This window comes from Dromaius novaehollandiae, chromosome 2 (assembly GCF_036370855.1).
Source record: "Dromaius novaehollandiae isolate bDroNov1 chromosome 2, bDroNov1.hap1, whole genome shotgun sequence".
NCBI classification, from domain to species: domain Eukaryota; kingdom Metazoa; phylum Chordata; class Aves; order Casuariiformes; family Dromaiidae; genus Dromaius; species Dromaius novaehollandiae.
The window spans coordinates 22924348-22939788 of NC_088099.1; the positions used below are offsets into that span (position 1 = coordinate 22924348).

Sequence of the window (15441 nt, forward strand, 5' to 3'; positions counted from 1 at the left end):
TTCCAGTCAGGACTAATCTGTGCTAACAGGATAATTTAATAAGGAACTTCCCGCTCTCACTTGCATTCATGAAATCAGAGGATGCAGTTTGAAATAATATTTCTGGGCAGGAATGCAGTACCACAACATCTTTTCTTAATATAATTTCTATTCAGACAAGGAATTTTACAGCCATGTGAAGAGAGAATAGAGTTCTTCAGAAGAAAAATCATCAGCTGCTAATCATAAAAAGAGGTTTCAAAAGCTGCAAAAACTAGGATTCTAGCTCTGCATTTTAGAGCTAAACCAAGCTCAGTGAATTAATACCATTTGTTAAAAATACAAGACAAAAGGGAAATGTCACCTATCTGTGGGTACGTTGTCTAACAGTTGGGTAGAGAATGATGGGAATCCAGGCTGGTCAAAGCCTTCCAGGCTCAGCTTCCTCTGTATGGGAGCGTACTAAAAGGCTTGTAGTTTCTAGAGCTGTTTATTAGATTACAAAAATAATAAAATGGAATTCTTTAAAAATAAGGCAAATCTGCTGGAAGATAGAGGCCAAATCACAACACGTAAAAACAAATCACCCCCTTTCCGCTGCGCCATTGCAGGGTGGGTCTTTCCCTTCTATGTCACATTCTGGTCAAGCAGCTTTCAGTGGCTTGCTGGAAGAAAGTAAGTCCACTCAGGATCTTCAGAAAGGTCCTTTCTACATGTCACCTGAGGGACTTGGCTGCAGATTTGCTCCTTGCTGCAAGCAGGGCCTCCTGACATGCCCTGGCCCTTCCTGCATGCCTCTTTCCTTGCTGCCTCACCCACCCTGCCCTCCAAGAGGTTCTCCAGGACCCTTGGGGCATGAGCAGGGTTTCCCTCTTCCCAAAGAGGCCCAAACACCCACAGTGCAGCCACTGTCTTTTTTTTCTTCCAAAGACACAATTTACAATAATTATACAGTAAACTGGAAATGTGTAGATTAACTCATCATAGTAGCCACCATGCAGGGATACAGAAACTCCATGGGTATAGGCTGCTAGGCCTGACAGCCCACTGCTGCTTTCCTCTGCAAGGCTTAAGAAGTGTGGCCAGCTCCGCAAAAGATAGATAATCCTCCATCAGACTGAGCAGCTCCAAGATTTCCCTCCAGTCTCTGTGCCAGATAAAAGAAGGTGGCACAAAGGACCTCTGAGACTTGATGAAGACCAAAAGATGGAATAAGTATGCATTTATTCAACAAACAAATGTAACATTCAGCCTTTGCTACACCATCTTGTTGCCATGACAGTTAGTAAGAGACTTGCGAAGATAAACTGCCAGTGTGATGGTCTCTGATGCCCACTGAGCCCAAGAGCCGAGCCCTTGCAGTTTGCAGGGACTCACATAAGCCATACGGAAATTTTAATTGATTTAAAGTCATCCTTAGCATGCTACAGCTCAACTATTGCTTTTCACTTTAACTACTTCTGATAAAATATGAGTTTATCTAACTCACTGAAGAGAAGCTTAGCTTTTTAGTGGCATAGCAACAATGCGTTTCATAGGCCTTTCAACACTTTTTTTCCATATGTTTCCATATGTTCATGGTGAATACTGCAGTACTGTACTTAATATGCATTCAACATTCTAGCAGGAAAGAGTCACCTGTACAACTGTTGAAAAAATGTATACTACCTGGAGCCCAGTTTAAGTATCTGAAAGGAAAGCCACTGCTCCACTGCCAGCCACTTTTGAGATTCAAACTGTTAAGCCCAATCCAGAGAGAGGATCTCTTGCTGTCAATCAGATCTAGGTAATCAGAAGAATTTAAATGTTATGATGTTTATAATAAAATGTTCTGCATTTTCAAAGTTTGGAGAAGGATAATGTCTGCTTAGTGACTTCCAAATTTCAGTACAGAATCAGTATTTACTGGTTATAAACTCAGCAAGTTTATTCTGTAGTTGCAGGGTACAGAATGGCAAAAGAATAGTTTGCATATTAGTTTATCTGAGTGCAATGCTATTTTGCAGTTGTATGTAAGTAATAGGCGCTGAAAACTGAAACAATGAATTGCTATTTTTAATATCTATATTACAAGTTTGCTGTAAGTTTGATGCAATTAACACTGACTTCATTCTACAGAGCCTATCCATATGTATGCAAAGTCTTAAAATTTGTACTAGTATCTTGTATAAAATTTGTATGATATTGGAAAAAAATCTATTACATGAGTTCTACCTGAAGGATACTGATTTCTTAACACAAAAGTGATATATTGAATAGTAGGCAACAACAGTGGCTTTTTTCTTTGTAAGGTCCCTTTCTAAGATTCATGTGTTAATGCTTTTTAGCCTGATCCAACTCTTGCTTAATTAGCTGGAAATTCTTCACTTACTTTGTGAGAACAATAATAATAATTTCAAATGATAATTCCACGACTCACTTATAAAAGCTTTGTGAAAAATATTTGTGACATTTCTCTAGCAGTACAAATATTATTATTATTATTACATAAGCTGTAATATGATTAAAGCACTGAAACATTTGTAATCAGTCAAAAAAGGGCACTCCTTACTGAGTCTCACTTGTTAGTTCACCTCTTAGATACATTTGTTCCTGTATCTCTGTTACACTTAATAATTCTGCATTCTGCTGCCGGCAGCTCTTCCTTGCTTGGTGCCACGTGAGAGCTGCCTGGAAGTTTGTCTGGTAGCAGGTTCCTGTCAAAGGATCCATAGTCCAAAATCTGCCATTGCCACTGTCTGTGTGAGAGAAGGGAGATGCAATATTGCAGTCTGTTATAAACAACTTCTTTGGTAAGATTTTATGATAGAGTTTATCTAAAAGTTTATTTGTGAAAACAGGTTGTTCTGAAGCAAAAAAGCTCCATCCCCACCCCAAACCCCATGATTTGCTCTTGGTATGCTCTTTGTTAAGTCAAAGAGAGATTCTCATTGACATTAACAGCGGTGGGCTTTCATCCTTTATTTTCTGTTTCCCCTATCAAATCTGATAATTTTCAAGCGAAAAAAAAAAAATAGTACAAAGAGATTAATAAAGTAAAACTGCACCTTGGTCATCACCTACTCGGAAATCCTGTTCAACAACTCAAAGGCCTTATCTGAATGTGTCTTTGGTCATTGGTGCTTAGAAATTGTCTTCTGGGAACTCTCTGTTAGCAAAACCGTTTCTCAGACATGCGCTCATAAGCTGTGATTATGACTTCCCTTAACTTTGTCTTTCATTAAGAAAAAGAGAGAGTATTCCTTGAACCATTCATTAGAAGACATGTTTTCCAGGTTTTTATTTTGTTCCGTTGTTGCTGACTCCCTCCAAATTTTTAACGTTCTTTTTTAATTGTAGACCCAGTGAGCCTAGTGATAGTGTCCCAGCAGTTATATAATGCCAAATACTTCTGGTTTTCCTGTTGATATAATAAGGGATTTTATTAAAACTATTGTATGCAGTATTGCACCAGGAAATGATTTTCAGCAGTGTCAGTTGAAAAGACACTGTTGGCAGACTGGATAATGAACTGAACCTGGTTTCCCAGAGCAATGCTCCTATCAAAACAACAAATGTGATTCTGTGGCACATCACTGAAAAATTAGATCTGAGATAGCGTGTTCATTATCTTCAGTCACATCAGAGTTTGGTGTCCTTCATTCTGTCCTCAGGTGCACATACATTTCTCTGGTGGCTTTCAGTACAACGTTAAACAGGATGATGGAAAGCTGTATGCTCTTTGGGAAACATTATAAGGAAAAGGCTGCTTATACTGCTATTCCAGTGAGACCTTTGAGCCAGTCTTCTTCTTTTGCGCCTTTCAGAAGACAGACTATGTCCTCCCACAGGCTATAGGCCAGTTTTGCCATCTAGAACAGGGATTTGCATAGGTAGAAAAGAATATACAACTGTTACCAGAAATAGCAATGAGGCAGGGAGATTATGCAGTAAGTAGCATCTCACTTTTCAGATGATTTTATGCTGACTGCAGTCACATTTAAAGCCTACTGGCCTTTTCCTGGATATGACTTTCTGATGGACAACTCAGGCAACTTTTAGCTTGACTGGAGACTCATAGGGGAAATGTTTTTTGTTTCTTATGTAAGCAATATTATGGCTTTATAAAGAGACATTTTTAAGTAAAATAGAATCATTACAGGAGCTTTCCCTGGTAATACTAGTAGCAGCATCTCAGTATTGATGTATTAACCTAACAATATTTTGTTATAGCATCTATAACAGCATTCAGGACTTACTGTCAGATGGACAGAACCCATACATATGGTCCAAGTCGAAGTCAGGGGTTGTCGCACACCAGAGCAAGCCATCCGACCGGCCAGCTTCTGTGCACTCTGCGTACCATCTACCACTCAGCTTGAAAGGGAAAACACAGGGCGCTCCATTGGCATTTCCTAACAGTGTAAACAGATCTGAGAGGACAAAAGAGAAATGAAAATATAGGCACAGGAGTCTGGGGGACCCAATTCTCTACATATTTGTACACACTGTAGAAGTATGTGGAGAAAGTGTTATGTTCATGGTAACTGGCGACTCACTGTCACTGGCAGAGTCATCCAAGGAAATTCTAGGTAGATTTGTGATTTACCACTTATGATATCATCAGCTGTAACAGCTGGAAATAGAGAAATTTCATATAATAGCCCAGAAATAGAAGAGAAGCGTAGTATTTTTCACCTCAAATGTTTAAAAATAATTTTCCCTAAAAAGCACTATTTTGTTCTTCATGTAGCTTAACTTTCAGTTATTCATAAAAAGATCATTGATTGAATTTTTAAATGCATTTTTTTGTCATCTGAGTTCTCATAGAGGAACTGAATGGTATTGTTCATGGAATTATTTTCTTGCATTTGCTATTGGGGCATGAGGCTTGAAGACTGTTGCCTTTCCAGCAATGATAATACAATTATGCTAGTACATATTCAGTGGCTAAATAAACTGAAGCACTTAGCTTAAAGCTAATAATTAAAAATAGCCCAAATCCACCTTTGCTTCAAAAGAAAAGATAAAAATTGCAATTTGGGGGCATACTATATCCTGTCTGAAGCAGAGCATCTTTGTAGCTTCTGGATGGAGGAATGCAGGCCTGAATATATGAACTAACCATCCTCCAACCCACCACAGCCTCAAGGGGAACAGCTGATGTTAGACCAAGAGAAACAGAAATCAAAGGGCCCCAGCTGTGATGGCAAACAAGTGAGTACAAGAGACTAGCAAGATTAATCTTCAGACTTTACCTTCATGGCCTTGCAAACACAAGTCATCCATGGTTCCATAGATCTTCCATTTATTCATCGTACCTAATCCTGTGTTCAGTACAACATCATCTTTTTTGCTTTTACCAGCACTGAGAAACAAATCTTCCCCTTGGATTGCCAAGGTCGCATTTCTGCAGTCCCATTTTTGGAATTCATTTCTCTTGTTGCAGGGGTACAAAGAAATTTTAGCCTGGTCTTCCTTAGAGGGGACTCCCAAACATTGTGCGAATGCCACACTCATCAGCTGGTGATCAGACACCCACCTGAACTTCTGTAACTCACTGGTTTTTTTGCAAGCAGTTGTTGTGACCCTGTGAGAACCCTGTGAGCAGTTATACAGTGCTTACTATCCTCATTGTATATTAAAAATATTCCATTGCCTGTAAAACAAAATAGTCAGAATTAATGTACTTATGGTGAAAAAATGGTGGGGGGAGCTTGTAAGGAAAGAGAAATGTTATGTTGCTGATATCTTTACTCATGTCAGGAGACTGTAGGTCTGAGTTACTTTCACAAGAAGCAGACAGCATTTTCAAGAGTTTTTTAATTTCCTTTGGGGAGGGAAAAACAGGTGTGGCTCATGTAAATACAATTCAGAGGAATAATAGCACATAAAATATATTATGCCATAGTTTCAACACTGTAATCAATGTAATGGATTTTCATAAATATCATGCATTTTTTTCCCCAAATCCGTCCTGAAATATACATTTCTTCTAAGAAAGTTTTCAAAAGACTGTGTTGAGGATTCAAAATTTAACATCACTTTGTACACTATAGATTTAGCTTGTCTTGTGTATGCCTCCATGGATTGCATGTGCACTTAAAACAATTAATGACGGAGCCTTCTCCCTCAGAGGACCCTTGCTCCTTCAGTACTTGGCATGTTCTGTTATTCTTTATTTTTTAGGATGAAAAACTATTAAACAATGACTTGCTATCATGCCCTGTTCCAGTATCCTCTCAGTACATTTATTGTAAGAAGTCAGTATGATTAACACGGTCAAATCCCAAATTCTCACAAGAACCAACACAGGGAATATTTGGAGGTAAATGTATTACTGGTATTGTCTTGCTAAGAAAAAATAAGTATGCTAATGCTAAACAAGCTAACTAACACATCTGAAATATTATAGGCAGCTTAATACAGCACACCAAAGAAGACAAGTCAGTCCTGCTGAGAAGGGTTGCACATTAATGCAGTTTTACTCCTGCTGATGTGTAAAGCTGTTTGTTCAGTGCTGCGTATTGGTCTGTGAGCAGAACTGCCTGCTTTCCAAAATGTCAGATAATGTATAGCTCCCACTCACTTTGGCTCATGAGAGAGTGAGATTTGGACTAAAGATGAATATTATAGGACCTATGAGACTGAAGGGCAAGTCTTTGCCCTTTATTTCTTTGTGCCTCAGTTTCCCACCTGTGAATACATACTGTAGCATCACCCCATATCCTTTCTCAGAGAATGACTGCATAAGGGACCGTGAGCCCACAAATAATACAGTTCCAAATATTAAAATAAATTCCTAAGATAAGGGTAGGATGCTACGACTCATTTTGTGTTGAATAAAGAACATAATAGAAAGAATCTGAGAAATTCCGATTAATGAAATTGTGACAGAAAAAATGGTTCTTGTGACCAAGTCTCTGGACATGGGACCCAGGATATCTGGATTTAACATCTGGCTCTCCCAAAAAGGTTTTGTGCAACTTTGACCAGCTTAGTAAATCTATGCAAGTTTTGGTTCTTCAAATCTAAATTTGGAAATAATGCATAGTTTCTTCTCTCCTTGTCCATTTAAACAGTAAGTTTTAAATCTTGTTGGATCTTTTACTGCTTGCTAATTAAGAGCTTAGTGTATTGCCCCTAATTTCAACTATTGCCCTTCAGAATACTATTTGGTCTAATACTAGCAACTGAGAGAACGGTGAGGTTCGCACTGTGGCTAGCGCATGCCTTCATTTGGGTTGCAGCTTGCAGAGCAGCGCGCAAACCCAGCTCTGAAGGTGCTCTTTCCAATGGCTTGTACTGGCACAGCTCATAGGAAACAGTGTCTGCCTTCAGAAGCTATGATTTGTACCTGACTCCTCCACAAAAATGATGAACTGAAGAATGCAGGAAAATTGTCCTTTAACTTCATCACCATTCTAACATCACAAGGGACGGCCAGCCATGATCCATCCGTAGAGTTCCTGGCCAACTTCAGAGCCTTAACTGTGCCTCACATCCACATGCTCAAGAGTCTAGTGATTATTCTTGGGCCATTCTTGATTCTATGATTTTTTAAAAACTTTCATTGGCATCTGCTCAGCCACAGTACGACATCTCACATCGATCCACAAGCTCCATCTCATCTTTCACAACCTCATCCTAAGGGTAGGAGATACACATACCTTACTCTTTTTCATTTTTTCATAACCACAGTCATGTCATACGGACAAGGACTATTGAGCATGCTGCAAACAGCACCTCTTTCACAGACCGGACATAACCTGTAATAGCATCCAAAAGGAAATCTCTATTGCCATACATCACTCTGTCCTGATTTCTGATTCCCTGGTTTGCCCTATCCTGATTTTTCCCCTCTCTTTAAAAGTGAACCAATATCTCTGTTTCTGCATCTTTTTTAAGCTTCTATAAATTACTCCAGTTAGGGTGAATATGAAATGCAGAATGGTCAACAAGCAGGAAAATCTTAAAGCGCCTGAACAAGCAAGAAAGCAAAAATGCCAACTTTCACATCCACTTTTGCAGGGGATAAAGAACAAAGACTCACCCACTGTCTGAAAAACAGTATGAATGAAAGAGAGGAAAACTAAGAATGTAGAAAAAGTCATTTCAAGTTTTTCATTCCTTTCTTCTTTTTCACAAACAAATGAACCAAAATTAACTGCTGCAATAAAAATCCTTTTGGAACCAGTGGGTGCTAGGTCTTCCTCAGTTTTGGAGAGTTTTAGTTGAAAGAGAAAATGCTGAGCTCTAAATAAGGAAATATCCTGTCACATGATATTTCGAAATCTATAAATAATTACAAAATTCAGACTTTGTGTCTGAAAGCAAAGTTTCCTTCCATTCTAATGCAAGGGACAAAGTCTGAACAGTTCAACATCATTCTGCTGAAAGATTTTTATGTTTCATTGACGGTTCAGTTCACAGCCCCCAAATCAAAGTAGCAGGGAGTGTTCAGAATATGATAGGTATGCATTAAATTTCGTATGTTTCTATTTGGGAAACTCAGAGAAAAAAAGAATGTAAATATCTTGACCAGGGGACAGATTTTCGCTGCTACAAAAGGTGCACCAAGCAAAATCAGCTATAACAGTGTGAAAAATTAACAGAGAGGACAATTTAGTCTTATGTGGAAACTTGACAAGCTGGGCACTATGTATGCACTTGACTTCTAGTTTATCAACTGTTAAAACTAGTGTGCCATAATTTCATGTAATTTTATCTCAGGAGAGCCAATACAAAATAGTCATCCAGTGGTTAAAAATAGATCTTTCTGTTAACAGGTGATTTCAACAACAAAGCATATTGAAAAAACTTCAACACTATTTAATCCATGAAGTAATAAATGAATAAATTTTAATATTTAAAGAAATCTTCTGCACCATGCATAGGAATATTCTCACACATTACAAATGATCTGCAGCCCTTTATTAAATGGAAATCAACTTGAGCTATAATGTTTCAAAGTCCCTTATTTGTTTTGAAGGAAAAGGGGCAAAAAATTCAGCAAAAATTGCCTTGAGAGTTTTCCCTCATTTTTCATACCTTCATTAGGGAACCAAATCTCACAAGATATTCTGCAAGGGTGAAACTTCATTTGATCTGAGACAAGAAAGCCATTTATAGAGTATTGGGTCTTCAGCGCTATGTTACCAATTAAAAATATTCTCATATCCCCCCCCTGCCCTGGCCCCCACCCTGAGCTAAACAAAATTAGGCTTGATTCCAGAGGCCAACAGGCAATGGAAGTCTCTCTGTCCTCCATCACCTGCTGAAAATAATTATATAAACTATGAAAATTATAAGTAATTATATTGTTATATGTAAGATACATTTTCTTCATCATCTGTTTGCCGTTCATACTGTTCACTTGCCTTGGCTTTGTCTTTAGCCATCAAACAGCACTGGACCCAATTCAGTGTCAGCATTTACAACAAGAGAAACACAGGTATGAGTTGTAACACACATGAAGAAAAAATAAAAGGCATAGGATCAATGGGACTGTGAGTAAAAACTGTTTGAGAACAGAAGACCCTTCCTTCCTTATCCTAGCCAATATTTTTGTTTGAATGTAATATCGACAAACCAGCAATCCAGCATGATTCCCCATGACCTCTCCTATGCAGTTCTTAAGCACTTTTTAGAGTCTGTTTTTCCCTTGGGTCCTGAGGTTTTTTTTCTCTTTTCAGTCTACCATAGACAAATTGAATATATAGAAAGCTGAATCCACCCAGCAAACCTGTAAAGCAGCACATAACAAGACACTTTGGTTCTCCCCACTGCCTCACTGGCCCGTGCCGTCACCGTTGCAGCATTGATACAGGGTGCTGTTGTTAGTCCAGTTATCAGAGAGCTGGAGGATGGGGAGGAGGCATCCAGAAATGAAAAAACAAGTGAAGTAAGAACAGCAATGGATATATTTTATATCTTCTTTAAATTTCTTTTTAGTAGTATGCCATCTTCATGTTTCCATGTTTCCTCCTGTTAGCCTCTCTGTGAAAGTAAATGACTCATCTGATCACCAGGCTGTATAACATCTCTCCATGCTAAACCATTGCTACTGAAGTATTATGTAATATCTAGATCCTTTATTGATTTATTTTCATATAATTGATACAAAATTGTCAAAGTCATAGAATATGACTGAGTGCTTTCCAAAGATTTACTTATTTTGCAGAATTCAAGTTGAAGCCATGAATGAAGTACAAGTATTTCCATTTTACTTAGAGCTACAATATTATAGCAAGGAAGCTTTTTCAACTGACACATAATATTATCTTTAAGATGATGTATATTTTGCATATTATATATTCAAAGTTTGAGCAAGAAAGATTGTAACACAGGGACAATAATGGGGAAAAACAGTTCATGTAAATCACTAGATACTCTGACAACATTTGACTGAAGTAACAGTATAGACTTTTCATGTTGTGGTGAGATATATTCTGAAAGTGCAGGTTTTGGGCTGAGTGCTTTGCAGACTGTTCACTATATATCTGCACTTGTTTCTGCGTGTGATGATGGCACAAATGTCTAAAAAGTGAGTACGCTGGAGCGTTAATCTGTATGTTTTAAGTTTAAAATCTCACTAGTCCTTCTATTTGCCTTGCTTGGTGAATTAGCCCAGTACAGTACTCTGCATCTTAGTCCTCTGAATAGTTCTTAAGCAGCACAGAGCAATATTACTTAGAAGAATTTTTACTTTTAGTATGTACAATATGTGTTAGGTGCATGCAGCTTTTACTAAGATTTTGTTTGTTTTAGTTAGGTTTTTTAAAAGCACAAATGTATAGTTTAGCTGTGCTATCACATTAGACAACACTGTGTTCATTTTTTTCTTTGTCATTGGTAGAATCACTTTCATCGCCCATTCCAGCTGCAGCATTGCTGTATTCTAGCAGTGTGCTGCGCTGCCTCACCGCTCTCTGAGTTTCACTTTGTTTTTTGATCTTGAATAAGAAATAAACCATGAAGACCATTCCTACTAAAATAAGCAGGACCAAAGTAAGTAGCATCCAAATTGTGCTGTGACCATGTGGTTTGTCCTTTTTGGCATCTGCAAATAAATACAAAGCAGTTAAAAGTGGGTCCACTATGGCCATAAATAAATATGAAGACTACTGAAAATTATTTGTCTAATTTTCCCCCATTTACACTGGAACCATTTATGAAAACAACAGAGTATAACCTCAGCATCCTCCTGCCTTCTTCCATGGTTCTGTTGGGGCAAGGGTAGGACTATGGGCAAAGAAGAGATCATTAAAATGTAGATATTCCCATATACTTTTTCAGAGTGAGAGTTCTCTTAAAAATCTATCTTAAAAGCTTAAAAATCTTAGTGTCTCTCTGTCAGTGCCCTCACAGACCTTACAGTGTGAAAGACAAAGCAAAGAGGAGATGATCGGTTTACCAGTGCATTCAGTATGGGCTGCCATCCTGGGATGCCCTAAGTATCTCATAGCTACTGCTAAACCATGCTGGGACTGAACTCAATGGCAACTAAATAAATTAAGTGAATATAAATAAATATATAAAAATCAATTACATGATAAATAGCAATTAATAAAACCCCAAATATTTATTTTCATGTCCCTTTTAAACTACAGGAAGGAAGAGAAGCGCCTACCTTTCACATTTGCTGGAATAACTGAAGTTGCTTTAAGAATAGCTGTCAGAAATAATGAAAAATGTCTAGTTACAATCTTAAAACATCACATTTTTATCCCTACAGTTACATGGTCAGCAAAACATGTGATGCTGCATATCAGGGTTACCTCCTCACTTCTAGAAATGCATTTACTAAATGAATGAAGATGAAAAGATGCAATTTACCCTAACCTGATGCTCATTGCAATGAAACTGTGGTGGTTTGCGTATGAAAGCCTCCTTCTTCTCCTTTATTGATAAGCAAGTAATCTCCAAGCACAAGAAGTTTCTGATTGTGGTAGAAGGACTGTCTCTGCTACTCTTGCTGATAAATCTTGCCCACCCTTATTGGCTCCCCATGCCAGCCTGCGTTTCCTGTGCAGAGACCACCTAGGTATTGGGGTGAGATGATCAAATGCTGAGGATATTTTCCAGTTCCAGTTCCTCTACTACACACAGTTCCTCTGAGATTCAGCAGATTTTTAATGTATTGTAATTTATTTGCATCTATAGCTACTTTTATAAGCTCAAGCTTTCGTACACAGTTCTGCTGGCTGTGTAAAGAGGGCGCCATCTGCAAGATTTTTCAGGGCGCTCTGGACAGCAGCTGGGTGCAAGCTGGATCATCGTTAATGCAAGAACAGATTTTCAGTATGGGCTGTGGGAACCACAAGGAGAGGCAGCGTGCACATTTCAGCGCAGCACGAAGCCGTGAAGAGCCTGCTGCTGCACCAGAAGCACTGCAACGCACAAAACGCTGGTGGGCTCACAAGCGGGCCTCTTCATGCGCCCCTTAAATTGGCCCTTGGAAGGATGCAGAACTCACTGCAACATAATGTTTGCTCTCTCTGAAAAAACCTTTCTGTTGGAGAGCCGTGCATCAGGAAATATACTCCAGACTTTGGCACTGCACACGGGAGCAGTCAAACTCAGATGACTAAAGTATATGTCGATGCTGAGTTTGTGCTTTCTGAAACTTCCGGTAACAAAAAAACAGCTTTCTGTAAGGTATATTGCTCTAGCCACCCAAATAAAGTGAGGAATTGCCCTAAAAGGAGACTTCTGTTTTTCAGTAAATGATCTAATGCCAATACATATGTGAACATCTGCTTTCCCTACCAGCTGCTTGGTCTGGTAGGAGAAAGGACAGAGCAGAAGAGAACCTCAAAACATTCAGAACCTTTGGGTTGTGAAATAGGACAGGAAACCATACTTTTCTGCAGAATTACAGTTCAACTCAAAAATACCACATGGCTGCTTGGCTCATGATATTCTGATATTTCTACTTCCTGACTGAAGCAGATGGTGTTCAGTTGCGCAGAAACACAATATTTAAAAAAAAAAAAGTTAACCAAAACACTTCTACTACTTTTCAAAGGTCACTATACAAGCTCTGGATAATGCTTCCGTTCTGTTATTACTTAAATGGAATTGCTTCATCCGTCCCTTACTGGAACAGCATGTATCATAGCACAGCAAGAGGAAGAAAAGCAAATTATTGAGGCAGCCCTTGTTCCATAAGCAGGGAACAGGAATGTTAGCAGGAAAAAGTGTGTGTATGTTGGGGGGAGCAAAATCAAAAGAGAGTTTAAAAATTTTCCAGAAAATACTAATAATCTTTGTTATTATTTGAATAATGATTACAGAATGCAAGAATATCTGAAGTTATGAAGCAATAAAACACAAACAGTACAGATAGTACACAACAGGTCTTCTGGCAGACTAGAAGAAGGATAATTCCATATATACATATTATCTTTGTCTGAATCCTATAAAGAGGTGATAAGGAAAAGTTTGTCAATACAACATTTCATGTGATACAAACTGTGGCTCTTTTCAAAATGACCGTATTGTATTATTACTACTAAAATAGAACTGTAAATGTCAAAAGCATATATTTAACAAGCCACTTACTCTTTGGTTTCTTACAAATAAATCCCCTTTGGGAAGAGCAAGGAATGATACTCCAGTACCCAGAGGACGCAGACAGTTCTACGCAGTAATCAAGCCGATGATCTGAAGGTTGTCCTTCACCCCAGTTGACAAAGTCTAATGCAGTGTTGTCTTGCCAGAGCAGCTTCCCTGGTGTGGCAAATGTTAGCAGTAGGACTATTCATTCAGCAAAAAATGTTCACTAATATTAGTTTTTCTCTAATTTTATTATTCTATTCAGTCTAATAAAACAATACTACTTGCTTCAAAGAATCCCTGCAGTTGTTATTTTTAATACATTTTTTCCTTTGAATCTTTTATTAAAAATAATATAAATATTTTTCCAGATTACGATCATAGCTTTGACACTCGTAACTAAGTTTTTATCCATATATCCCCATAATTTTGTCTCGGGGACTAATGCTTCAAACTGAAAAATAGATAAAGCTGGGCTATTTTTTAAAATTCTTATATTCTTATTTTGGCAACACTTATTGGAAAATCAAGCAGCTTTTACTGTAAAGCTTAAGCATACACTTAGTTAAAATTAAAACTTTTTTCTTTTTGCCTCTAAAATAAAAATATTGATGTATCAATGAGTTAAAAGAAGTCTAAAAAAATCCTTTATGACTGCTAGTGAACTGAGGGTAGGCTTGTTTTCTTCGGTTTCCATGTTTTTCAAAAAAGCCTTTTCTAGACAGCCTTGTTTTCTCCTTACAGAGAGGAATGACGGTGCCTGGTGTGACCCCGTGGGCTCCAGCTGGATCCCCACAGCCCTGCGCGGGAGCTGCCGGGCCATGAGAAGGCCAGAGCGCATGGGAAAAGCACCCCACCAGGCAACAGAGCAGAGCTGGCAGAAAAATGCTCTCCCACAGGCTGGGAATTGCAGATGTCCTCAGTGAGGGCTCCACAAAGCCGGGAGGATGAATGGTACCTGTCCTGGGCTACGGACCTCTGTGAATTTTTCCTTACGCTGCAGCCAAGAAGCGGCTGTGCAAAATTATAGATAACAGCAATTCCAAGTTCTAGCTTAGAAAGTGCTAGTCTAGAAAGTGCTAGTTTAGAAAGGAGCCCCGATGGTTGCTCCAGTACGGACAGCTAAAATTACGCATGATGTCCCACTTTCTTAAGAATGGGTCTGTTCTGTGTTGTGCCTCTCAAGAGAGATTCCTATCACCTCTCCATACCTTTGTTACTAAGCTAGATATAGATTATAAGAAATTTGCATTGAGCCAGTCTCCATTCTGGCAGAAGGCTACAGCCTTTTTGGTTGACGTGTGCAATATTCAGGACCCATAATTGAAGCCAGGCAGAATTTATTTTCTACAGCCTTTCACACTTATTGGATAAAACCTTAAGCCCTGCAAGATTTTTAAAATCAAATGCTATATACCTACTTTTTAACCACTTCAGAAAATTTTCTGTGTAATTTCTACTGTACTTGAATCTTTTCCCCCCAAATAACAATGTATCTTAATCATATTTCAATCAATATAATGAAGGCTATTTATGATTATGTATAGAAATTAGAATAATTACCATTTACATTTCTGTATATTCCTATCCAAAACCCACTTGTCTTGCTTATGAATAAGTCTGCATGATCTGCTAAAAAGTTCGATTCAGCCAGATCTTCTACGGAAGCCAAAGTACCACCTATAAAACATTAGAAAACAAACAAAAGATGATTGGAGGTATCTCCTGCCGTAGAAATCAGTGGTAGTTAAAGACTTTGGTACAGGATAAGATTAATAATAAAACCTCTTCCTGCTGGTAGAGAGTAAGCAAGGATTTCGAGACCGAAAAGAAGTGCTCAACAGCAGGGGAACAGCATAGTGATGTCCTAGATGAAAGACAAATGATTTTCACTGCAGCACAGTGAAGATGATGATTTCAAAA

At 38.4% G+C, this 15441-nt stretch overlaps 2 protein-coding genes across 2 annotated transcripts in view; both read right to left on the reverse strand.

The window, feature by feature from the left end:
• The window catches only part of LOC112982417 (macrophage mannose receptor 1-like), a 34296-nt gene extending 26224 nt beyond the window's left edge, over nucleotides 1-8072 (reverse strand). The window contains 6 exon segments of the mRNA XM_064505970.1: nucleotides 1648-1761; nucleotides 2553-2717; nucleotides 4218-4391; nucleotides 5217-5562; nucleotides 5565-5617; nucleotides 8012-8072. Coding sequence (XP_064362040.1) covers nucleotides 1648-1761; nucleotides 2553-2717; nucleotides 4218-4391; nucleotides 5217-5562; nucleotides 5565-5617; nucleotides 8012-8072 — 913 coding nt within the window.
• A 1063-nt stretch (nucleotides 8073-9135) lies between these two features.
• LOC112982418 (macrophage mannose receptor 1-like) overlaps nucleotides 9136-15441 on the reverse strand; it is a 38205-nt gene continuing 31899 nt past the window's right edge. Inside the window, exons 26-29 of the mRNA XM_064505972.1 lie at nucleotides 15082-15198; nucleotides 13525-13692; nucleotides 11591-11632; nucleotides 9136-11020 (exon numbers count right to left, since the gene is read on the reverse strand). Of these exons, the coding sequence (XP_064362042.1) occupies nucleotides 10776-11020; nucleotides 11591-11632; nucleotides 13525-13692; nucleotides 15082-15198 (572 nt within the window). The 3' untranslated portion in view covers nucleotides 9136-10775. The remainder of the gene's footprint in view (nucleotides 11021-11590; nucleotides 11633-13524; nucleotides 13693-15081; nucleotides 15199-15441) is intronic.